This window comes from Rissa tridactyla, chromosome 4 (assembly GCF_028500815.1).
Source record: "Rissa tridactyla isolate bRisTri1 chromosome 4, bRisTri1.patW.cur.20221130, whole genome shotgun sequence".
NCBI lineage: Eukaryota > Metazoa > Chordata > Aves > Charadriiformes > Laridae > Rissa > Rissa tridactyla.
The window spans coordinates 72,229,362-72,256,018 of record NC_071469.1 but is presented as its reverse complement, the minus strand read 5'-3'; the positions used below and the strand labels follow the sequence as shown (position 1 = coordinate 72,256,018).

General features: G+C 42.9%; 1 protein-coding gene across 2 annotated transcripts; it reads right to left on the bottom strand.

Moving 5' to 3' along the window:
* Positions 1–126: 126 nt before the first annotated feature.
* On the bottom strand, positions 127–26,657 carry NUTF2 (nuclear transport factor 2). 2 transcript variants are annotated; one of them, XM_054200110.1, is made up of 5 exons: positions 26,571–26,657; positions 16,121–16,245; positions 12,885–12,956; positions 8,586–8,684; positions 127–658 (listed from the first exon to the last, which is right to left on the bottom strand). In XM_054200110.1, exons 2-5 carry the CDS (start codon positions 16,217–16,219, stop codon positions 545–547), a joined length of 384 nt encoding a protein of 127 aa, XP_054056085.1. In that variant the 5' UTR covers positions 16,220–16,245; positions 26,571–26,657; the 3' UTR covers positions 127–544. The 2 variants fall into 2 exon arrangements, with proteins under 2 accessions (XP_054056085.1, XP_054056084.1); XM_054200109.1 differs by lacking the exon at positions 26,571–26,657 and adding an exon at positions 26,136–26,385.

Below are 26,657 nucleotides of genomic sequence, written 5' to 3'. Positions count from 1 at the left end.
CTATCAAGTGCTCTTCAGCTTCAGATGTTTAGGTTTGAAAATGTTTCCCCACCAGGCAAACGCAGGACAGCCAAAGCAAGCAATACTATATACTCCATATCCAACTCATTAAAACAATTTAAACTGTTAAGAAAATCTTATGGTTTTATTGTGTAATGTAGCATTGAAACATCTGAACAAATCAATATCTGGGCTGTACAGGCTGCTGTTCTTTCATTTCTTTGGGTTATAGAGCATCTTGTCAGTACATAAACAACAACCTTTTGCATTGTAAATTCTTTCCGAGGCATGCTGGTACAACACAAATTTCTCTTGTCAAATGCAGCTAAGTCTAACTTCCAAACATCATGCACAAGAAACTCATCTAGTGACAATGTAAACTCAGCAGAAGGGCAGGTCACAGGTCTTGCTTGCTCACGCTCTGCAGGGCTGCAGCTTTGTGTATGATATTTGGAATGTTCCGTGAGTGTGAATAATACCAGTAAGAGGAGAGGAGGAAAAAAAAAAAAAAAAAAAAAAGCACGGGTGCCTCGGGGTTTCCAGCTCAGCCAAAGTTGTGCAATGCTAGCCTGAACATGTCATTGGTGCAAACCCAGGCATCGTTGATGTTCTTTAATAGAAATATCTGGTGGAATCCCATGATAGGATCTTCATCAGCCTGTAGAAAGAGAGGGGGGGGGGAAAAAGTTCAAAAAAGCTCTTTTTTGAGAAGTACATTCCAAAACTCACAATAAGACAACTTAAAAGCTAACGTTAACAGTGATGTCACATGCTGTAAGATGCCAAGTACCTCAGGAGACACCAATACAACCAGAGGTTCTGTTCAGAGGTGCTTTGCAGACAAACACCTGGGGCCCATTGACACAGAAATCCTACAACGGCATCTGAAGTTGGGATTTTCTGGAAGACTTGCAGACATCTCATTCCAGCAGCTTCACAACGCTGGTAAGGGCATCCCTGGCTTAGCGTCAAATCACAGATTTTCTTTGGGCCTTGCCCAGGAACCAAGCACAAACCAAGGTGTTTCAAAATTAGTTTGTAGCTGCTGTACTTTGGATTGATGACAGAAGGGAGATTCCGTAGAAGTCAGTATCAAGACTATTGCGTGAATGATCTAGGTCATGATCCAGGCGGTTGAAAGCTTTCCCAGAGCAGGTACAGCTGGCCAGTGGCTTAATGCTTCCCCCCTTCCATTGTCCAGGGAGAGCTCAAAGGGAGTGAAGTACCTGCTGTAGCTGCAACGAGATGCTCTAAGCACAGGGATTTTCACAGCTGTGCCTTAACTCCTGCCTTTGACAATTCATCCAGGCAGGCTGTAGTGCCTGCACTGTATTTACTTTACTACTATGAAAGCCAAGAATAGTATTAGAGGGAGACTACTTCTCCCACCTAATACTTACAAGTCTCCTCAGAGACATCATGCAGGAATTAAAGCCTCAAAATAACAGAAAGAATTCCAAAAATCAGCTGGAAATCACACAATAGGATTCAATCTGAACAGCGCACAGGTCCTAGCTAAAAAGCAATCTTCTGACACTGACCATAGTGTATTTGATTCAGCATTTTTGAAGGATTTTAAGCTCTATTCTTCCAGTACATGACTATCCAGCTTCAGAAAAGGGGAGAAATGCATAAAAAAAAAAAAAAAGCATTGAAAAGCAGCAGCCAGAGTAGCACAGACTGTCAGTGCTGCATGTTTATTCACAATGCTCTGCTGCCGTCCACCAAGAACAGCAAATTAAAAGGTTGAAGAGCAAAGCAGGCTACAAAATGAACAAAACAAAACAAAAATCTGTACTTAAATAAAAAAGAGATATTCACAGAAGTGTTAAATTGACTGTGAAACAAGTCAGCTTTGAGGAGCAACTTGCTGAAGGCATCAGTTTATCACAAAACAGTCTGCCAGAGCACTGGAAAGATCAGACGCATGTAAAAGCGGCATTCAAATCTCAAACCGCTGGAAGGATTTCACAACTGCCTAGGAAATAAAATGTACATGAAGCGCAGTTTCAGTAAGCATATGCTAATCCACAGGGGAAAACCAAAACAGGCCCCAGATTAGCTACTGCCTGTCAGGAAAGTGAAACTGAAACCATGATGGACAATGTTTTATTGTTTGTTTGTTTTTTTTAAACCAGCTCAGAGCTCAACAGCTCTCAAGGCAAGCACAGTGTTAGCAGTTATTAGGAAAGGAACAGAGAACCAGACCCCATAAGTAAGCAACTGCATAGACGCACAGAGAGCACCCACACATCAAATCCTGCATGCACTTCTTATCATTTAAAAAAATTAAAATGATAGAATAGGGAAAAGCCAGAGAAGGACAAGAAAGATGAGCCAGCCACAGGCCAGTTTCCTCCTGAAGCAAGTAAATTGAATACGACTCTCCAGCTTGCAAAAATGTGATCGGGGTGGGGAGAACGGGCAAGATATCAAATTACTACAAAACCATGAAGGATGAAGTCCATGAGTCATGAAGGATGAGAAATTAAGAAGGCAACAAGTAAGGCCAAAAGCATGAGCAAGTGCAAGTGTTCAGTAGACAAACGAATGAAGGAAAAATCCTCAAGCAAGACAAGTACCAGAGTCTCTGATGATGAACTGGGCAGTTTTTTGTCACATTGAGATATGCCTCCTTTGCATTAGACAGAGGCTCCGTAACAATCAGCACAATGTGAACACAAACAATTACGCTGGATTAGACCAGCCGTCCATCTAGTTCATTAGCACATACGACAGCCGTCGTGCCTATTCTTTCGGGGGCAGTATTATCATTATTAGCTCTGCCCAGAAGAGATGCTCGCGTAGCCACGCTGAAGAGGTGGCCTGGGCACTGAAATCCAGGGATTTATGCCTTTTCTAGGTTTTCCTAGGATCAAATGTAACACGTACATCCTAGTAAAGTCTCACTACTGCCTGATAGTTGGTAGGTTCCTGGACATGAAGGAATCTTTAAGAAAACTGAGAAGCATCAGAGACGCACATTAAAGTTTAACATACGACTTTGTAAAGCATCTTATTAACACTATCCCTTCTGATTAAGTTGGAATGAACTCATATTCCTGTCAGCTCCTTTCTAATGGCTTAATTTAAATCAGCCCGGCAGAATCATATTAGCTTGAACCCTTCTAATCACAACTATTAATAAGCATTTAGTATACTCTCAGCTGCCCTATGGTCTCCTCTTCTTAGGTCACTGAAGCATCTATTACAAGGTGCAAAAATAGCTTTCACACCAAATTTGGCCATGTCATTACTGACACAAGTACACTTTAAAATATACCTCCAGAAAAAAAAAAAAAGGTATCACCACCAGACTAGCTTTACTGTAGGTCTCCTCAATTTCTGATAAGCCTAGCTGCACTGCAGCTCTTACTGCTTTGGCTTGAGGAGAATTTCCTCCTTTCTTACCCAATCCAGGACCGCACACATGAAGATTAAAAGAAAAGGGAATTCTTCCCAAAATCTTGCCGTTCTACATATGGCAAATTCCCGCAATGAAGTCACATGCTTTCTTTATTCATTTATGTTATGTCTTCACAGCACAGAGGAGCAGTATACTTTAAAACCAAGGAAAATCCTAGATTTAAGGTGAATGAAATAATTTAATAGTCCATTCTCAAAATTCTGAATACGTCCTATTAACATATAGCAAAGACCCACATTTGAGTGACTTGAGATGCTCTAGAAGGCATAGACTAATCCTATCCCATTTGATTTTGGACCTTCACCACAGCTCCGATAACCTCACTGAAACTCTTACTTTCCATTCCATATTCAGCTACGTCCAACTCAATTTGCATTCCAGATACAAGCCCAGGCTCGAAACACAGGGGGCTTTATTTTTCCTACAAAGCTTTCCTTTATGCAGTTCAAGATTCTTTCATGACATCCTTGAATTAAAACAAAAAAGTCAGGATCAGATTGGAAGGATCCTCTGGTTTCCAATCCAGCATCGTGCTCAGCATGAGTGTGGACTACCAGCAGCACTGCATCAGCTGAGTCCTCCAAGCCTCCAAGAACAGACATTTCACAAGGCGTCCAGGCACCATTTCCCAGTGTTTCAGCCTTCCAGTGAAAAAAAAAATCTTTCCCTTGTGTCCAAACTGAGCTTCCCAAGTGAAGGTGTGCAACCCCTGTCCCTTGTTACACTGTCTGGCACTGCCAAGAACAATTTGATTTCAGGTTGTTGGAGGTACTCTACTCCTTTCCACCTACATTTCAGGCAGATTGCCCTTAGCTGCCTCCTCTCCCAGCTCCAGGAGCTCAGGAACACTACCAATCTTGCCAGCTTTTTGCCCTCTTCCAGTTTTTCTACATCCCGTCTGACCTGGGGGCCCAAAACTGTAGAAAGTCCTCAGCTCACAGAGCCGTCGGTCATGTCACAGTATTTGATGCAACACTATTTTGCAATCCAAGTTTAGCTGCACAACTTTTCTCCTTGTGTCTGGTCAGTTTTATCCTCTCACCAGCACCCCACAGCAACTGTTGATTGAACTGCAGGCTTGCAGCTATCCCCATCTCAGAGAAAAGGCTAATTACTTAAGATAGCAGGTTCTTTCAGATCTTAAGCCTCATTTAACAGGCTTTAAGCAATGCTTTAAGTGTTCAGCATGCATTACAAAAACACCCAGTGATTTTAATTGCAAATTTCCTTTCCTTTTTAAGGCTAGGAAACACCGCATAACAATTAGTTATTCACTATTAATTCTGCAACAATCACTTCAAAATTCACACTTTGGGGGACAACCACAGATCTGCCACATGGCTCTGAGAAAGTGCAAGCCACAGCCATGCATCTCAGCCGAGCTCAAGTGCCAGAAGAGCGAGAAGAGAGCACTCCTTACTCAACCAGGCCAGCGAGGACCGCATGGAGGAGAGGGAAGGCAGAGGGTTAACCGTTGTGGAGGGCTAGCCTGAAGACTTCGTTGGTGCACACCCAGGCACCTTGATAATTTTTCAACAAAAAGGTTTGGTGGAAGCCTAGAACCTGGTCATCGTCTGCCTGAGCGCGACAGGAGAAATACGTTACGAGGTGAAGCACACTGAAAATACTGGGTGACATTCTGGATGAGCATCAGCAAAGTAGCGTCACACCAAATGAAACTCACTTCTAAAGGCTTAAACTGATGCTCACTCTTCCTAGCTGAAGCAAGCAAACATGCACCCAGACAATGAATAGCAATAAAAAGTGATAAGAGAATTAGAATAAGAGGAGGTATATTTATTATACCTCTACAAAAGGATGAAGAAACCCATTACTACCTATCCCAACATCCATTAAAGAGGATCTTTCATATGTTTACTCGTAAACATGCTTTTCAGTGAAAGCGATTACTGTACTGCCTCTGCCAGCAAATTAGAGCCTCGCTAGTGACATTCACCCTACTTTGATGCTCTATTATTCTCCAACATCTTCTCCAAGCAGCTGGTGTGTCCAGTCCCCTCAGTGCAGATGATTATTCTGCTGCAAAAGACGTTGTTTTTTTTTTTTTTTTTTTTTTAAATTTACAGTTCCTATTGGTACCAGTGTGCTGGGCTGTAGACTGGAGCAGCACAGAGGCAGATGCACATCCTGACCTTGTCACAGGGCAGTCATGATTTCAGCTGACCCCAGTTAAAGCCCCCTCCAGCAGGGCAGGCTAAAAACAACCCAGACCTGCAGGTTTACTTAGGGCATAAAACTCTGGTAAAGGAAATACAGAGTTTAGCAGTATTAGTCCTTGACCCCATTACTTCTTCAGAACTGTTCTTGTACAGTTAAGAAGGGAGCTGAGGCTGTGTGACAATTTGGGAGCAGTTCACCCCACAGTATATGCAAGGACAGCTGAAGGTTTTTCGGCTTTGCTTTGGGTTTTTTTCCCCCCTAAAATCAAACAAGATCAAAATATAATGGTTTAAGGAAGAAATACAAGATGTGCCCAGCTCACTTAAGAATGAGTTTCCACTGAACTTTTGGGACTAGCAATTCAAGCAACTAAGGCCTCAGAAAATCCATTTAAATACCGTGCCAAGAATGACTGCTTAGAAAGGGCACGTTACAGGCGTTTTAGCATTATTATTTTCTTGGATTATTCTATTGAAAGCATTATGCAAGCTCCTTCATTACATAAAACAATGCAAGTTTTGAAAAACCGCAGACGATTCAAAAGCATATGCATTAATTGTACCGGGCTTTGAAGAATTTGGCTCAGTCCCATGAAAAGGATAACTGAATAGCGACCAGGAGGCGTGGCTTTTCCCTTCAAAACCTGCTACTGATGGTCTTGAAAGTGCCATTCCTTATGCAAATTTCTCTACAGTTTTCCGACACCAACAGGCCTGAGCTGTGCAGAACAGCGACACCATTAAGAAGGCAAACTTTAAATAAAATTAAGTATGCTGCTCCACGTTTGCGTGTTAAAATGTACCCCAATCAACTGGAACTACAGATGAGCCACTTGTTAAAATGCACTGACTGAACCCTGTTGTTCTCAGTTACTGTATTGTATCAAGAACAGCACTGAGACGCATTAAAATGGCTGTCAACACGTATGTATTAGCACAAGGACAAGTATTCTCTACGTACAACAACCAGGTTTGTGTACTGGCAGAAATGGTTACTATATATGTCATGCTACTGTTCCTGGTTATTTCGTTTGTCCACCTGTGTAAGTATTGTACAAGGCAGAAGCAAGAAGTCAAAGTTCCAAGCTGACTTTGACTTTCTGGACAATCCCTCAGCGAGGAGCAGCATTTGCCAGGCATTAAAATGTGCTTTTTAAAGTTAAGATTGGAGACACATACATGCGAAGAGTGGAAAAATGTTGCCTCTCCTACTAAAAAATTCATAAACAAGTTGGATTTGATCATGACAACAGGCATACTTTAATCCAATATGGTTTTTTTTCCAAGTACCTAGACACACTATCATGTGATCCCTGAATTATTCTGAGTAATTTCAGCAAGCTGAAATTATTCATAGGATAAAAACCAGCATGGTAAGAAATACTACTCCAAGCCATGGTATTTATGGAAAGCTCCCGGACTGCATCCATAACCCTAATGACCACACTGAAGAATGAGAAAACCCAAAAGCTTTACAGAATCGGTAAGAACTTGTTATCTTGCCACAGGATTCACCACAATCACTGTTGCAAGCTGTGATCTGCTTGATGATTGTGCAATAACCTTAAAAACATGACTGTGCAAAAAAAAAAACAGTTGCAGACGTGAGCGGCCCAAGACATTGAGTCAAGAAGTCTTGGTCATATCATTGGGTTCTGTGCACACCCAAGAGCAGGACAGATGAGATCAGCATGTCTGACTTCATACGTGGGGGACTGAGCAACAGAGCTGGAATCCACCTTGCAGCTAGAAAGCAGGAGCAACTTTAATGAGAGCCAAAGCTATCTACCTTAGGCTTAGACGTGGATGCGATACACTGGGAACTGCTCTTCCCAACTGCCCAGCCCAGAACAATTATGGAGAATAGCTATGCAAGCAGATTCCAACCTTCAGTCCCAGGTTTGCTCAGTGAATGGCACAGTCAGTGGAAGTTTGAATGTTTTGGTGCCATTCAGAGTTAATAAGAAAAGGAAACCTAAACAGCTATTTCAAAAGAAACAAGGTTCAAGTAACTCCAAAGACTGGATGGCTTTAGAGTCCTGACTTGACAGCGTGGCTGGACCAAGCCCTGACAAAACTAACTTTGATAATTGTAACTATTCCTATTTAATTTCACACTTTTAAAATAAACACTGCCCACTGTGAGCAAGTTCTGCCCACAGCTGACTTCACAGCTTTACGGAATCTGCAAAAAACAGCCCAGGACGACAGCTTTCATTGATAAGTAGCATAACTAGCTTACAAGTCTGTGGCTCTAGTATATATTTCTCAAAAGAACAGGAGACTGCATAAGTTTATTCAGTTCAGTAGTATAACAAACAGCAATGTAATCACACCACAGCCTCAAAAATGACCTGATTTCTTCACAACAAGAAACTGTTTCAACAATAATTGTCTGATCTCAGAGGCGACACTCCCATTGCTGAACCAGTTTTGACTACAGAGGGACTGGACTGCATTAACACCAGAACTGTGTTCTTGTGTCCTGCGACAGCAAAGAAAAGACACGGTCTTACTGAAGGGTTGTCAGCTAACAACAAGGTGTCTGCTAAATCACACCTTGATGCATACGTTACATCAAAGAGCACATTAAACTAGATGTGCTCTTACCGTCCAAGGACACTGTAATGACGCTTTAAAACGCAACAGAGGACACTGAAACCTTACTGCATCAGGGTAAGGGAAATACTCGTGCTTCTAGAGCCCATGTGGTATTTGTATGCACTGGAAAAACCACGGTACTTTGCTTGGCAGGAACATACAACTGTCAAAGTGCAGGTGGTTTACCTAGGGCTAGTTATCTGACGGGACGAGCAGTTTCCTGACAGTCTTCAACAGTAGAAGAATGATGTCCAATGCAAGCTTACCAGTGTTCCTTCCTCACCCAAGTGATTTATGTTTTCAGAAATTGGATGATTTAGAATCCTGCAAAAATCTAAGACATAAGCATTTGTTAACCTGTAATGGAAAGAGTTTACCTTAAGCTGTCCCACTACCATACTGAGTATACAGCTGTCAGGTGTAGGTTGGTGGTCTTGTGCTGTGATGCTGTGTTGTATTTTTTGGAAAGGGAGGCTCTACAATGAAAAGAAAATAAAATAAAGTTTAATATATAATGTAATATTTTAAATAAATGTACAGTCATTGCATTATTGAACCTACAAAACAAAAAAATCAAGCAAATCCAACATTATAAAGTGTTAGACTATTTTAGTAGTACTGCATGGACAGTTGTTGCAACTCAACACTACTCAGTCTGCGTTGATCCTAACAGTTGTGTTTTTTTCAAGCACTGGAGACATGAAATAATATGTCACCATATATGTTAAGCAGTGTCTGTTCCTAGTCTAATTACACGGCTCAAAGAGCTTCAGTTCATCTACAAGCTGAAGGTTCATATGATAGAGGCACAAAGCTTCTCTGCTCTGAACAACGTTAAAAGATTGTTTACCAGACAACTCCAAATTTGCTTCTCTGTTAAAATCACTACGAATACAAAGGAAAGGTGGTTGACCAAGAACCAGTGTTCAGGACTTGAGATCCACGTATCCACCTTTCCCCTTTTTTCTTGCCTTTGTAACAGCACCTGACAGTAACGGGCACCATCTTTGCCATGTAGCAAGCAGGAGCAGGGGGAAAGGAGGAGGAGGTGGAGATCAAATGCACATATATTGAAATGAAAAAAAGCTTTCCATGCTCATGTAGCAGATACAAGTATGTCTGCAGTTACATGTGCAAGGAACACCCCTTGAGAAACACCAGACATTGGGGAGTAATTTCTGTCTTTCAACTTAGACCACATTCATATTCCAATCACAGACAACGCCAAGTGGCAAACATCACACACCTGGGAGATCTGAGAGTCCTGTCACAGAAATGCAGTTTTGGCACTGTTCTATCAAAAGCTGCATTAATGCCAGACGCTTGACAAGCAACAGTTCAGCATGGATGGAGCTCTGAGTGACCACATGGCTGGTATCCGGAGTCCACCCGCTGCACAGGACAACAGCATGTGGACATTTAAACCTCAAGTGGTACTTTGATCCATTTCCCTGGTTTAAATGGTTGAGGCAGACCCAAGCATGTACTTTGACAAGTTCTGCATTTCACTCTAGTGGAAGAAGCCTGGAAGACTTCCTAGAAGATCTAGGTACAACAACAGGAGACTCAAGTCCTACTGTCAAGGATGTGAAGTACAAACTTGTCCCTGACAAGCGTAAGGCTTCAGAAAGAATACCAAGAAGCTAAATCCTTAGGTAACAGATAACACAGAAACTGTGGCAGGATCAATACCTGGGGAAGCAAAGGAAGTGTACGGAGCACCTTCTAATCACAGAGGGACACTATTCAAGAACACTCTCTAACAAAGCCTGCAGTGTTTCCTCTTGGCTCAGACAACAATCCCAACCTATCACGAACTGCAAAGTGAGCCACTGGTGTGTAGCATGGAATAGACATTTAGTAACAAAAAAAAAATAATAAAATCCAGAGCAGTCTTTTCTGAACTACCAGCAGAATGCTTTCCAGGGTCACCATCCTGAACTTAGAATCATAGAATTGCCTAGGTTAGAAGGGACCTTTCAGATTATCTAGTCCAACCATCAAAACCAACGTGCCAACCATCAAACATGAATGTGCCAGCACAACCTGCAGAAGAATAGGCTGGGACATTGCACACCCTTCCTTTGACAAAAGAGTAATAGGAAGCCTGGTCCCACCTCAGCACAACAGCTTCTGGTTGGACAAGTCCTGCAAGAAGAGTCTCTTGAAAAGGCAGAATGCTGAAGGGGAATGAATGTGGTTGTATCCAGAATCCAACTTCCAGTGTGACAAGATGCCAATGAGAGGTGAGATTGGAGAAGACAGGGAGGAAGGAAAGAGTTCAGAGTCAAAAGCTCTGCAATATGGTGACAAGGAACCAAAGTCAAGACTGGGTAAGATGGTGCCTGTTTCAAGTATCTGATTGTCCCCTTCAGAAAAAAGGAGCCCAAAGGTTGGCCAGCTGAGTGAGCTACTACTCCTCATGTGATGCAGCGGGGGAAATCCTGCTGGAAAAAGTAGGGTCAGCTGATAGGAAAGGTCACCCATTTTGAGGACAGAGAGAAGCTACCTCAAAAGAATGGTTACTTATGAACATCTGTCTGTACTGGAGAGAAGCATTTATTGAGATAAGGAGTACAATAAAAGTGACTAACAAGTGAGAAGCCACGCAACAACCAAGGCCTTTAGTGCCCTCTGACACTAAAGCTTGTCTGGGCTTTCACTACCAAAACTGCGGAATTCTCCTTGAAGTCAGGCAAGAGGAATTCACAAGAATGAAGCAGGGTAGCTTAAAGTCACTCCTGGCAACAAAGCTACCTGTCCCAGCTCCCTCCTTGGTCCAGGAGGCTTGTACAACTACAGGATTATCTCAAATGCTCAGTGTAAATCACGCTGTCCCCTGATTAGGACAAGCACTCTATTTGAAACAACTCTTAAGTGCAACACTAATTAAGACACTAAGACAGAAGGAACAAGTGTCAACTCCAACTCTGTAACAAGGTTCAGGTGCACCAGTGCTGGCAAAGCAATGTCTTTACCACCTCACCCTACTGTCTTAGCATCACCTGAGAGAGTAGGTTGAAAAGGTGCCATAGCACTGCTGTTACACAGCAGAGAACTTACTGTGAAAGAAAATCCCACATCTTGGCATCTACATTCATTAATCAGCCAGGCACTGAAGAACAAAAGACTGCAGAAGTGCAAACGAATCTCAGGGTCAATCTTTCAGTGATCTGCTCAACTAAGAAGCTCCAGAAGCACAGAGTAGGTGAGCACATTAAGTGGGAACAGCAAACACAGCCCAAGCAGCTCAGTGCTGACAGGGGTATGCTGAAAGACATCAGAGTCATACTAAGTTCATACAGCCCCATAATAAGCCATGGTAGCAGAAGGGCATTTTACTGCATTTCTTCCTTACTTTAAGCAGATGGATACACGTCAGAAAACCTTTCCCTGAGGCAAAGCAGCATGCCTTCACTCACCAAGCAAGACTATGCAGCAGACACATGAATCCAGAAAGTCCAACTTGCACCAGAGACACGGAAGGTAAAAATGAGTAATGCTCTGGTGGGAAGGGGCTGATCGGCACGGGGCCAGATCCAAGGCAGCGTCTGAGACACTGCGGCCAAGCAAATGCTTAGCTGGTTGGGTATCTAAATGGCTTCCAGCCCAGAAGTCTAAAGAGCACTGAGTACACAAACAAGCAGCTCTGGAGGTTGAGTATCCGCTCATCTAGAAGCCGGCAGTTGCAAGCTGTGCTATTTCTGAGGTGTGTGGCCTTCTCAAAAGCAGCGTGGGCACCTAATACACAGATCCAAGAGCAGACCTCAGCCTTCACAGTTAAAGATGCCCTGGACGAAAAGCAGTGATTCCAGAACAGAGAAGCAGTAGCTGCGCAACAAGACAAATGTCCAAGTCAGAAAGATTTTTCTTCTAAATGTGTAATAAAAATGGTGTATCTGCCTGATATACCACGCTCTGAGTGGAACGTCCAAGGACCCAACACATGCCCTGCACATTTCTTCCAATAGAAACAAACTTTCTATTGTCATGACAGCTTATAAGTACACCCAGTTTTATAACAGAAGCATGGATTTACTCAAAAAGATAAAACTTCTCCAAGTTTAACTAAATGAAGAGGGAGGGAGAGTTTCAGTCTCTACACAGAAATACTTTCCTCTCACTTGATGAAGAGGAAACACTGGTTTCAAAGTCCTGAATCATAACTGCTCATATCTGAACAGCTGAAAAACACTGTGCTAAGTCAGGTTCTCCACCACAGAATTTATCTGCAGTTTATGTATCAGAAAACAAATTGTTCCTTGTAATAACATGTTTAGCCTTTATCACAGGCTATCCAAATAACAGGTTTGCTATTGCTACTTCCTTGGCATGCTTTAAAAGAACAAAAAAAACCCCACCTTTTATTCCCCTAGATCGCAGTGTCAGCTTATGAACTATACTTTTTAAAAAATAAATCAATAATGTCAGATGCAATTGCAGTCACAAAATAACCTTGCAAACTAATACAGTCAATTAACATTCCACCATTAGAGCCAAAATTGGAACACAGAATTAAATCACAAATAACATTTTTTGAAGAACAAAAGTTGGAAGCACAAGTCCCATGCTCAAGAGTTTTAAACTGCTGAAGTTGAAATCAGTTTTTCAGAAGCAATTAATTTATAGCCTCCAGAACTGTTTCCCAAAACATTTGATAAGAATTACAGACTTACAGAGAGTTTTTCAACAATAGCTGCTTTGCCCTGGAACTGCTGTCCTTCCCACGTAAGGCATGATGCATCAATCTGAGGGGAAAAGAAACAAATTCATCAACCTGCTGAGGTAACCCTTAAGCAATCCTGGTAAGAGACTTCGTTTACTTGGTATATACCCTTAGAATCCAGCTATTTGGAAACTAGCTCAAAGGGAGATGGAAAGAAACCACAAAGAGCAACTGAAAAAAGTGTGGAATAATCAACTAGAAGTTAAGCAGATTACATTTCATTATCATGATTCTACCATCAAAAAAGTTCCAGCCTTTGTATCAAAGTTAGCTTTCAGAAGAAAATCTCAAGGAGATAAAAGAAAAATAATCCTATGGACACAAAATCGAGCATGTAGGGAGACAAAAATATATGAAGAAATCTGATGAGTTCTATCACCAGCTTTTTTTTCCTCTCAGGTACTAATCTGCATACCCTATTCACACCCAGAGAAGTAAAATGGGCCTCTAAAGGTTTTCTAACAGACTGCTCTGTGTGGCATGAAGGGCTTGAGGTGCTTCAGCCTACAAGCTTTTCTGAGCATGTGATGTCAGGTGCCACAGCAAATGGCAAGAAGCTTTCTGTTCAGCTTAGGATACTGTTTAAACCAGAGTCGCAATATCCTGTTGTTGACATAGCTCCCAAATCCAATTTTAAACCTCAGCAAACAGACTTAAATTTAAACTGGTTTCTACTGAGTTCAAAGTCTGCTGCCACCTCCAAACAGCACCCTCACCCTACACCTGACAGACCAAGTTGCCGTGTACCCTACCACAGATGACTTATTCATTTCACCTTTTTGAGTTTAAATACCTCCAGGAACATGATTCCCAGCTCTTTTCCATCCAGTCTTCAGCTCTCACTGAACCTCTAAATGTCTCAGCAGAATCAAGCAGATTCCAAAGAGCTCCATTTGTATGCTCTCTCGTAGCTTTTCCAGGCCCTGTTTGTGACCCACATTACATCAAGCAGCCACTCCTTTCAGCCATACGTGCTATGCTGAACCTGCACAACAGTCACAACCACTCTAAAAAAGCTTCTGTTCCTCCATGTCTCATCAGCAGGAACTACATAGTGCAGCAGCAGCCAAAAGAACAAAGGGAATCACAGGCAACCGCATGAAGCATTTCAGGGTCACAAATGCAAACAGGGGCTCTTCATACCGCTTTCGAATACAGCCTCCTCTTGAGTTTGGACATGTTTCTTTCAGGAAGAAATAGATGGTGTAATTTAAAAAAAAAAAAAATCACACAGTAAATCATCTGGCTGACACCACTTGCATCTTACATGACATCAACCCTTGATGTTGATAACTGGTGAAGCCGGGTGATGGTACCAGGGAAGGAGGCTATCTGCTATGCTCTTCCTGAAACACACAACTTCACATTGTACCTAATTAGCATCCACCTGACCCTCTGCTACAGGTTACCTCCAAAGCCACTTGCTGTATCAACAATCTGGGAGCAACTGCTTCAAGAACAAAAAGCAACCCCTCCTCTATCCCAAAAGACCTACCAATAAGAAAACAGCATAAAAATAAGAAAATATTTCATTATAAGTAGCCACATACCCAAAGCAGAGGAAAGGAGTAGCTACAGCATTTTCCTGCCAAACAACCACAGAGAGATAACTGTAAAACAAGTCTTTGGCTTAGTGCACCAACTCAAGCAATTCATAGCAAAAGTGAGCGGCCCAGATCCCTACCTGGATTAGGTGACAAAAGCTCAATTGACTTAGATCACACCACTAAAGGAGAAAACTGAACCTTGCAGTGGAAGTATCGATACAGAACGCAAACAAATCCAAGAGCTCCCTGCTGCATTCCTGCACACTATAAAATTCACTTGCTCCCACAGGGTCTCAGAAGTCAAAAAAGCTCACCAGTAAAAGTGCGTTTCTGCAGAAATCCCTCTAATTTATACAAGTTGTGGCCATGGCGCACTTTGACCACACAAAACAGGGTCCCATCTTCCAGTTTTAGGAACTCCACAAAACAATCATGGAAGGGACCTTAAAGATCACCCAGTTCCAACCCCCCTGCCATGGGCAGGGACCACTCCCACTAGACCAGATCCCATCCAACCTGGCCTTGAACACTTCCAGTCTGCATAACAGAACTCCTGACCACATTTGCATAGGCGTCTCCATTGAATGATCACAGAAAGAAGGACCCTAAGGATGGAAAAGTTCATTGTGTGGAAGGCCACGCTGCCAGGAATTTAAATTAGCCTGTACTTATCAGCAGTCTTCTGAAGATTCCTAGCAAACACACAACAATCCAAAGAGCAAATGCTATCAGTGCTGGTGGACGCTGCTGAGGTAGGTATAATGAGAGGTGTCAGATGGTGTTCAGGCAATAGCTTCCATCCTCAAGAGCTTGCTGAAGCTTCATACAGCTCATCCAGCAGATGAAAAACAGGTCAGAAAAACAGGATATGCTGCTAGAAGACTTGTAAGACTTGAGTGTCTTGCTGAAATGCCTCATCCACCCAGCAGCACTCCTCACCACCAGTAATCAACTCCAAACACAGAGCACTTTGCATGTTCTGGAGGAGTCTTCCCCAAAACTAAAAGCTGAGATTCCTCGGGTTTGTTAGTTACAGTCTTTAATTTTGGAAGCCAAATCTACTTTGCCCCAAATAAGGAGCAAAAATAAAAACCTACTTTTTGAAGAAAGTTGAACTGAATTTAAATTTCTTTAACAAAGTCTAAATATTTAAAACTGGATTCAAAATTTTAAATGTATTTTAATGTTCGGAGGATTAATGCAGCATGAGATCCAAAAAATACCTGCCAGAACTGCTAAACACAGAGTAGGACTTAAATCACATCCCACTTCAAGAGGGAACCAAGCAAATCCATTCCCATAAATCAGTGGCAAACCAAGGCTAGCACATTTGCTTTTAAAGAGAATTTCATCACAGGATCATCAACAGCCCCCTCCACTACAAGCCACTGTCTACAGACAGCTGGGGGTTTTATGAGCCTGACTGCTTATAGATAAGGCGGAGAAAGCTCAAAATAGAAGTGAAATGTAGAAGAAATGCAATAAATAAAAAGTTGAGTAAGTGTGATTGCACTGACTGACATTCTGGAGTCAGGATAAAATCCACTATCCCACCCTGTGTATTCCCACAGATCAAAATAGAGAAACCTAGGCAAAATAACGGGACAAAGCCTCAGCCCCCTCTTTTGTAGATACTTACATATATTGCTCCTAACTGAGTCCTGTCTGCATCAAAAAGCTGGTAGTAATGTTGTACGAAGCTGGACCCAATCTGCTCCCAGATAGGCTTGTCTCCCATTCTGAATCCTCACCCAAAGCCAGTGACTGTAAAACAAACAAACAAAAAATTAGCAGAAAGAACAACCACATAAATAAGCATAGCACTTGGCTTAAGTATTAAGCATCAGTAAACACAGATCCTCTAGGCTGGACAGATTTTTCCTTGGACGAAGTAGGACAAATCTCACCTCTGTATCTTTGTAAATAAAACTCTTGGACACCAAATGGTTTAATTTCTTATTTTAGCGTTTGGTGATTTCTACAGCTATTTCAGTGGGTGGTCACAACTTGCATACAAAAGTGGAGAACAAGAACAAAAATGAGTAAGCGTTACCACCTTATATTCACATAGTTCAAAAAAGACACCATCTGAAAAAGTTGGCAAGCGCTTGCTATTTCAACTTGATCTCATTTACTGTAAACAACTGACGTGTTAATATGGATTGTCTGCAAGTAGCTTACACCAACTGATTTATCTATTCAGCTCCTCAGGTATTTCACCATCCACAGGCCATTCTAAGGAAGAGTGTCCTTTCAGTGGTACACAACAGGAGTTAATTCACTAGTTCTTTACTTAACACAAGCTTACTTTCCTCTTCTGTCACTAAGGCTGAAGCATACTCGACATTTATCTTAGAACCTGCAGTAATTTCAAGACACAAACCATGATTTTTTTACAGTGGTGAGAATCTGCAGTTCCCAGTGAAGGTACTGGAAGCTCAGAGGCATCACACACTTCTGAAAGAGAGTCCTTCTATTTTAGAGGGATTAAACATAACAGCACCTGCAGCAGCTCAGACAGACCCAGTCTAGAAACTATCATGCATTATCAGTACAGATGATCCCCTCACCATGTCACTAAATTTTTCAAGAAAGCAAATTCATTTTTTCTTTATCTTGATGTCTCTCTGAAAGAATGAAGAATTGTCCTAAAAGTCAAACCACAACAATGCTGCACTCAAGCCCAGTACATTACATTTTAAGATCTGAGTTTACTTCAAGCAAACTAAATTATACTTGCTAAACGTCAAGATCTGTCAGTCATGGACCTCTTTGCAATCCCTGACCAGGAACCTTGAGCTACAGGTCTGTATTGCACTGCAGGTCGTGAAAAGGTGTGAAATCCTGTTTTAGGACACAGGACATGACAGCTATTTTGACACCTAAAGGAAGCCAATTACTCATACACCTGTTTAAGATTTGACAAATTCCTAACAGAAGCAAAAAACATATTGCTAAGATCTCCACAGCGAGTATTACCAGGCCTAGCCTTCTGTGCACAGTCAGACAAGAAAGCTCTGGCCATATTTTAGGCCTTTAGCTGTTTGAGCTTTACTCATACAAACAGGAGCTGAAATGGGTTCAAACCCCAGGCCAGAAGTTTGAAGGTTACACAAATTTGGCCAGACTTACAGAAGATCAAATATCTTTTATTAGATCAATGGCATAACAGGAGGTAGCACGCAAGCTTTCAGGGCGGTAAATTCAACTACCAAAGTAAAACACAAACCAAGAGCAACTGCTAGAGCTTAGACACCCAGAGTAATTGAGGGAGAAAGCGGTTGGCATGTGTGGAGCAGAGAACATGACAGCACAGAGAGCGACACTGGGAAGGTGGCTCTCCCTGCTGAGAAAGGGATGGTTTGTAGCCTGTGAAAAGAGAAGTTCGGCAGAAGGAGCTTTGCTTGTGACAGCACACCACAAAAGCGGATCTCGTGGTTTTTGACATCCAACTGATGCTGGCTGCATGCTAGTTCTCAAGTGCACCTTAGAAATTTATTTTATTCAAGGATAAGGTCAAAAACTAATTTAAGACAGAAACATACGTACCCCAATTTTAAACATCCTTATTTCACTATCGACCACCTAGGCAATACCGTCAACATCAAACTCAATAACCCTGCACACTAACATAGACTAAAAATTTAAAGACTTGTTGACACGTAACTAATATTTGAACCGCTACAAAAAGATCTACAGTCTGGCACCAGTCACCACCACATGTGCTCCGCTAACACTTGCAATACATAACTCAGTCTGAAGGAGCTTTACCCAGTGTGGTCACTCCTCTGGGAAAACAGATCGCAAATTAAAAATCCCTCCAAGTACAACAGGTTTAAAAAACAAAACACACACACACCTCAAACAACTTAAACCTACTTCTTTACAAGAGGAGAAAGTTGTATTGATTGCGCATCCACAATTGCCACATACCAGCCCAACCTGGAGCAGATGTAGAAATCTAACAACTTCAGCCTGTATTAAAGGATTTTATGTTGAAAGAAAACCACCCTGAAAACACCTCACCAACTCCCTGGAAACTTTGCTGACTGATGCCCACCCTGTCATTCGGGAGGACCCTCACGTCTTGTTTGGAAGTGCTAGGATTTAGTTTTGAAGTCTGCCGGTTCCATTCCAGACCCGCAGGTACCTAGAGGTGTATAGTTTGGGATGGCCGTGGTGGAGGCAACAATAAGTCCAAGTGAAAATCACTTCTGTTCACTTTTTATGGATCGTCATAGCTTTAACTTCAGCCCATGAACTCGTATCACTATCAGATAGCCTTCCTAAACATTCACGTGCAAATCTATTTGACAGTATCGATGTTAAACAGCCGCGCACCTAGCACTGAGATGAAGCAGTGAACAGCAAAAGAACACCAGGTTATTCTCCTGAAGCTGAAGTTAGCTATTGCTAAATTTATTTCCGCCCGCCCCCCCAACACACACGATGTGTATTCACCCTTAGCAGCTCGTTGTACCATCATATGGACCCAAGATCAAGTGGTATGCTAGCATTGCACCTTGTTTAGACCCAGAGGCTTTCAACTCAAGGCACAACAGCCTCACTCGAGCACCAGGTGCCTTCTGTTCCATCCAGAAACAGCGAGAAAGCCTTTGAGACAGCAAGAAATTAAGGAATGCTAATTTTAAATAGAGATAGTAGTATGATGGTTTCTAAAACTAAAAGTTAGCATGCGAGATTGCTATCTCCTTCTAAATCAATGTATTTATATTTTGGCAGGCAAAATACCATTAAATAAATTAAAATATCAGTATAAATTAGACCAGTTATAATGCTGATTTTGCCAGAAGTGAAAACCAAACTAAAAAAGAAATCCTGCTGAGATTAATGATCCTTGATTGTTGGTTTGGGGGGTTTTTTGTTACAACCTTGCTCTTTTTCCCGTGCCATTCATACACAGTTTTGCTGAACACTCTCTCTCTTCCTGGAAAGGTTTTTTTTTTATTTTCCTTTTCTGATTTTTCATCTTTTCCTCCATCCTGTTTTACGCCTGTCATCACAGATGTAAGAAGCTTAGAGATGTACCTAAAGAAAGAGCAAGATAGGAATGATCTTTTGTGTCATCAAGCCCAGTCCCTTTCAATAAGATACAATCCACCTATGATTGTATTGACATATTTTTCAGGCTGCTTTAATGAGATAAATGTAATATAAAAGGCTTTTAAGATCTATTCCAAAGCTTGTTGTCAAACACTAGGACACTAGTGTGCCTCAGAGCCATCCAGCCAAATCTATCTGTGGTTCACGCAAAAGTCTGGTCACAGAGGCAAGAGTATTCAGTCAATATTAAAACTAGATAAAAGAAGTTTTAGTAAGCTAGAAAACACACACGATGTGGCGCACCTGTCCTTTTAAAGGCACCTGCTGAAAGGTACCACTGTGTAAGTGTATTATTGGATATCCCACCTTAATTCCCCATGGAAAAGGAGACCAATTCCTTAAGCTAATTAATTTTCCTCCCTTTGTCACTTCAAATCTACCTCATCACATCCACTTAAGATCATCACAGCCCATTCCATTAACAGCTCCTTTGCAGAAGCACAGCAGCAAAGGTGAACTACCAACATGGAGTGTAATACCTCAGCTCACATTACTCAATTTCTTGGGATCTGCTCATATTAGAAAATTTATCCCCACCTCAAATACCACCCAGCAGTCAGTGCTCGAGCTGAAACCCAATACAGTGCACAAAAGCTGCAGCTGCCAGCACCTCGCTCTATACTCAACAGGTATACGCTGACACTGCAGAACTGGGATCGCTGCTCCACAGGGGACTTTTCCGCAGTGACGTCTAAACCAAATTTTCCAACACCTTTGCCAGGCCACACACTGACACATCCTCAAGTGTAAACTCCAGCCCTCTGCACATCTCTCACCATGCTTCTGACAGCTCTCATCCTACAAGGTACCATGGTATCCCCAGTATCTTTATCCCTCGTTCATCCCTCAGCCTGGCACTGCCACTGCTGCACAACGCCCTGGGGCATACAGCAAAGCTCCTGCAGCAGCACAGGAGAGGGAATTCAGACCCTAAACCATGCAGAACTTTCCAGTGCCCCACGATACCAGTCACAGACCCCCAATATCAAGAGGACTTCCAAAGGACCCCACAATGCCAGCAGACCACCCTGCATAGCCTACACTGCCCAGTGCTTCTGTTGCTCCTCAACCTTGCCAAATCATCCAAGGCTATAACTACACCCCAAAGCTTCTCTCCCCTCTTCTCCATAGGTTCCTCCAGCTTGTTGGTCTCTATGCTGGTCCAGGAGGGAGACAACTGCCTGAATTAAGCTCCCCCTCATCTGCTTTGGCACACGGCAGATGGCACTTCCATTAGGTGAAGCTGCATGACTCCCAACAGTAGTAGCACCAAGGAGGAAGGTGCGTCAAGGTATGAGAGAGCAGGAGTGGAAGAGAAGAGAGTCTTCACACAGGCCATGAGTGACCTTGAATTAGACTAGGGTTACACTGGCCTCAGGCAACACATTTTCCGTCCACAAAACCCAGAAGTCGAGCCTCTTTCCCATTGCCGGTCACAGCTTAGGTTGTTCCTACCTACGCTTATCCCTCTTCCTTCTCTGCCTTAACTGCATGTGAGAGTTCAACACAAACATATCAAGACTGACCATAACTCCTAAGGGGAGCACAATCCTTAAAAGACCCATTTCTGCAAAAGGTCTGGATGAAAACTCTTTCCATTGCTTCTGTCAACAAACAAGAAACCAGGAAACAGCCTGGAGACAACTCTGTCAGCACGCTGCAGCACAAAGTCCATCTTTCTGCTCAAGCAGCATCATCAGAGCTACTCGGAGCTGTAACTTGAGGAAAAGCCACCATACGCAAAAGTAGAAAGTCTCCTGCCAACAGACAAATAAAGAGATCGCTTTTCCTGAAACATGTAAGCACCGGTGACATTTGGAGCAGGTGGGCTATTGTCACATCTCTGCAGCGTGGAGAAAGACCAAATAATTGTTTCAACCAGCAGCTGCGTTTGCTGCGTTATCAGACCCCGACATATGTAAGCTCACTGCTATCAATTTAAAAAATTAAGTCTTTTTGAATCCAAGCATGGCAGACCTGCACTTACTATAAGACTACTACATTTTCTGAAAGTGTCAGCAAAAACTAGTATGAGCAATAGTAAAGTATGATTTAAATTGCTAGAGAAAATGAAGGTGTTCTCCCAGGGACTGCCACATTCAAAAAGCAAGCTGCATTCAAAGAATCAATGAACAACCATCACAGGCAAATTTAAGCTCAGTAAAGAGTATCTGATCTACAGAACATCAAGAAAGAAAACACAGAATTTAAGGAGGAAAAACCTCAAACCAATAGATTCTAAGATGTTAGCAGAGAAAAAGAATTGCCGTCTATTATTCAGTTATGACTACGCTTATTCCGTAAGTAATCAGACCATAAACAAGCCACACTCCCTGGATATTAAAGCTGGCCCTACGCACCACTGTACCAAAGCTAAACTCTCTTAAGATTCCATTCAAGCTTGTTTTCTGGAAGACTTGAAAATCAGTGTAACAAGAGAGCACCAATGGTCCCTTTAACTTGGTGCTACTGGTCCAGGGGTACATGGTAAACATGATTTAGACCATCAGTTGCTGCACCCTTCACTACTGATTAACAAGAGTAAATAAGGACAATGAAGGAGCTCTCAGTTGGTTCAGTTCCTGTTATTCATGTAATTTCTGATTGCTCAGGTTAAAAAGAGTGAGCAGTAAAAACAGAAAAAGTAAAGCGGCAAACAGATTTTAGACTATTTTTCCTTCAATCTCTTTTCCGTTGCCACTAAAACGTACAAAGACAGGAGTGTCCCCTGTGCATGCTTTCTAGGAACACAATGGAACCAGCATTGCAGGACCAGTTAATCTTCTCTCAAACAGATCATCTATTCAACTACACCAAGAATCACTCGATAACATCATCTTCCTTTAGCAAAGCCGTACACTGTCAACAAAAGAAACTACGCAAATGACGACAGAATAATTCAGGCTGTAAGGGATCTCCTCCAGCCCGAAGCAGGGTGAGATAGATCAGACCAGGTTGCTCATGCCATTATCTGCTTTGATCCCCAAAAGCTCTGATGATTGGAGACTCCATGATCTCTGTGGGCAACCTCTTCCAATGCTTGACCATCCTCACACAGAGGGCAGCTCTCCTGCGTCCAACCAGAACCCCTTCTGTTCCAACTTATGCCCCTGGTCTTCTGCATTCCCACCATGTGCCCCTGTGAACAGCCTGGCTCCATTCTCCTGATGGCCTGACAGATACTGGATATAGGACCAAGTCCCGCTCAAGCCTTCTCTTCCCCGCGCTAAACAAGCCCAGGCCAGGCAGAATGCACATTAACACAGGGGCAATTAAACACTGGAACTTACTTGGGGACATCATACATCATCAGCCATTTATCTTAAATGCACTGTACCCCTTTCTGAGAAATTCCAATTTCATGGTCAATCCTTCTCCATTTGAAAAGCTAGGAAATTTCCAGTTAAGGAACAAATTCCTACATTCAGAGACCGAGAGAAGGGCTTCTCTTAGGTATCTGTGCTGTCATCTTCACAGCGGCTGACTGATCCATGGAGCTTAATAATCTGAATATTACTGCTACAGGCCAATCAGAAATTATTGATTTGAACACAGACCTTCACCTAGTAATTGCTGTGGGCTGCACTGTGCAATAAACTACATTATTCTAAAAACACTTTCAGATCTAAAAATAATTAAGTCTAGCTATGTGAACAGTTGAAGAGTAAAAAGGGAGAAAGGGGAAGAGTGACAAGGTGCAGACTGTTTTCTTCGGAAAAATATGGAAAATAAATTGCCTTTCCCCTTCTCAGTCTTTTTATTCCTCTACTCCAACTTCATTAAAACAAATTAATGCAGGAATTATGCCAACCTGAAGTATATTTCTTTTGGTTACAGATGTCAGCAAGTACCAGGCCACTAGTAAACAAAACGCATGGGGAGAACTCCGTGAAAGCTTTCACTGCACCTACAGTGTGATGCTCATCCTGTCTGCAGCGTGCCAACCCAACAGAGTCAGCCAAGATGATTTTCAAATATATTACAATTATATTAATATCCAATTATATTATACATAATTGGGTAGGAAGACATAATGTTTTGTTGTTAAGCAATAGCCACAATGCTACACATCAGGCATTTTATTCCCACAGTATTCTGCTGCAACCCAAAAACTGAATTCAAGTTTACAAGGCTGAAGTCACATCTCTTTTCCCCAGGATGAGCCCAAGACTGCTCAGTTTTAAAGTAAGAGAGGAGGGAAAGGGGGACAGGAGGGGGAAACTGCTGCACTGCATTTTTCTTTACTTTATAGGCACAGTAACATAACATTTAATCTCCAAGTAACAGCAGAATCTAAGGTATTTCTATCTATCCGGCTCTGACTATCATGACAGCTGTTTCAGGTTAAGACAAAATTAGGAACTGATTTTTAAGTTACAGAAGCAAAGATGTCATACTACAGCTATAACCCTTTTTTCTCCACCAAATAATTACTTAAAAATTAACCAGGTTTGCTCATTAACTCAGCAAAATAATATTCAGTGTTAATCTTTATTCTAATTAGAAATTCTATCAAAAACTGCAGTTTAATCCTTGCAACTTTTCTTGTGGTTCACAACTGAAGTTGGGCACATTTGAAAACAATCACCATTGTGTGTTTGTTAAAAGCAGCCAGTTGTGTAAATAACAGACCTGAATTAGACAGCACAAAAGTAGTCACCCCTAAAAACATAACCCTAGGTACCCTGGTGCAGTGATAAATGCAAGAGGAACAAGATAACATTGCTATTTTGCATTATATCACTCCATAATTTTAGGCTTAGCCACAGCATTCCTCTATTATTGAATGGCAGCATTCAAAGTATGCAAAATTTTCTCCAATGTGCTTTACGATCCACAAGTTTTTCATGTGTATAAGCAAGGCTTGTTATACCTCACCTCCAAATGACTGCTCTCCAGTCTTTGGCTGAGCTCCAAATTTCCAAAATACATCTAAAAAAAAATTCACGAAAACCTTTTGTATGGTATCTACCTAACCATCTTCTACTTCCAAAACCAAACATTTCCCATCCTGCTTTGCTTGGTTTTTTCCTCCCCCACGACACACAATAGCTCCATTTCCAGCAACATCGTACATAAGCACATAAGTTGATCATGTACAAATATGAACATCAAAACTCCCCGTGATGACACAATATTTAGGAGTTTTAAAACAACTGAAAGAAATCATACTTGAAAGTGTTACCAGTTATTGGTATGTTTTGTGTAAGGATTGAAATATACGCTCAACGCTACCACTAACTAGATGATCCTATTATTAATGACAGAAACAAAAGAATCCCCAACAGAGAACTGCAAAAAGTTGTTATCATTTGCATTTTGAACAGACACAGATGTTAAAACAAATATATTTCAAATCATCTACTGAACAACTTGCAATCTTTTAGGAAGGAACATTAAATAATAATTAGGACCCCAGCTGGAAAACAGTTAAATAGTCCAAAAGTAAGCCAAAGTGTCATTGAACTTTAAATTAGATTATGTTTTTCACCAATAATGATGTTATATACAGCAATTTCTCTACTTCTATGCAGAGATATGTGAAATGCCCCTGCTAAAAAAACACTTAAAAGTCACCACACACAAACACCAAAAGCATTGCTTGAATATAACTCCTCCCAAGAAAAAGGGAAACCAGAAAGAGTCAACTTGAGAAGATGGCTGATTCAGCAATCACAGTTAACTTTCAAGCAACAGTTCAGCAAGTGATTCCTATTCTGCAACTGACTGCTGTTCCTTTTCAAGCATTTACCTGGGCTTTGTTCCCGTTCCACTACAATACAACGGACATGCCACAAATCCAACTCTAAAATATTCATTTACACTGGAAGCGATGGACTTCAAATGAGAACTAACAGTTAGTTGAAGCATTACAGCTTCAGGGAGTTAAATGTGAATTGTAAGAAGAGCATCTTCGGGACTTAACGCCTTCAGAAAGCTCTCTCATATTAACAAAATGCAACATACACTCCTTGCCACTGTAATTTTTTGCGGGTTTTGATAGTTCTTAAAGCTAAAAAGTGACAATAGCAATGGAGGTGGAAGAAGGTTGTAGAATCACACCAGAAACTGGCAAGTAAAAGGAAAAAACTAGGCGACTACAGCAGATCCCTGAGTACATGCACAGTTGTTAGCTTTACTCCAAAGCAGGGTGAACCCTTCGTTTTCTACGCGACAAAGCGACTCAGCCACGTCGGGTCAACTTCAGTCCTCGCACAACCTTCTGGCAAGACAGGAATACAGTAAGAATATCGAAAAACAGAAAAAAAAAAAGCCCAGCACAGAAAACACAACCAAATGCACCTCCTGTCACACCCCACAGACCGTCTCCTCGCAGCTCCGAGAGCTCACACCCCTCTCCCCTCTGCCACACCAACCCGGCGCGACTCCCACCCCGGCGGCCCCCAGGAGAAGCCCCTCCCCGGTGGCCCCCAGGCCATGGCGGCGGCAAAGCCTCAAGCCGGGGCAGCGCTGCCGGGAAGGGCCGGCCGCCGCCGCCGCGGAGTGGGTGCGCCGGTGCTCCGCCTCACCTCCCGCTCACCGACCGGCCGGAGGGACCCGTTCCCTCAGCGTGCGGCCCGGGTTTGCCCCTCACTCCCTCGGAGCTGGGCCGGGCGCCTTCCACCCCGCTCAGCCCCGGGGCAGAGCCGCCGGCGGCGGCTCAGCTCCCTCAGCCGGTAAACGCGGGCGCCGGGTCCCGGCCGCCGCCCCTCGGGGACGGCGCCTCAAAGACGGGGAAGGTCAGGGCGGCTCCGGCCGCCGGTTGCCGCCCAACCCGGCCCGCGGCTGCCGGCAGCGCCCCGCGGCGGGGCCAGGACCGGACCGTGGGGCCGCGGCCGGCGAGCGCGGGGTGGGGCGGTGCCATGTGCCAGCCCGCGGAGGACCGGGGCCCAGCGCAGCCCAGTCCCGCTTCCGCTACCCCGCCGGGGACCCGCCGCCGCTCCGCCCCCCCCACCAGCACTCACCCCACGGCTCCCACTATGGCGGCGACGGCAGCCCCGTGCGCGGCGCGAACCCCCTCAGCCTCTCTCGCCCGCGCTCCCCGCCCCGCC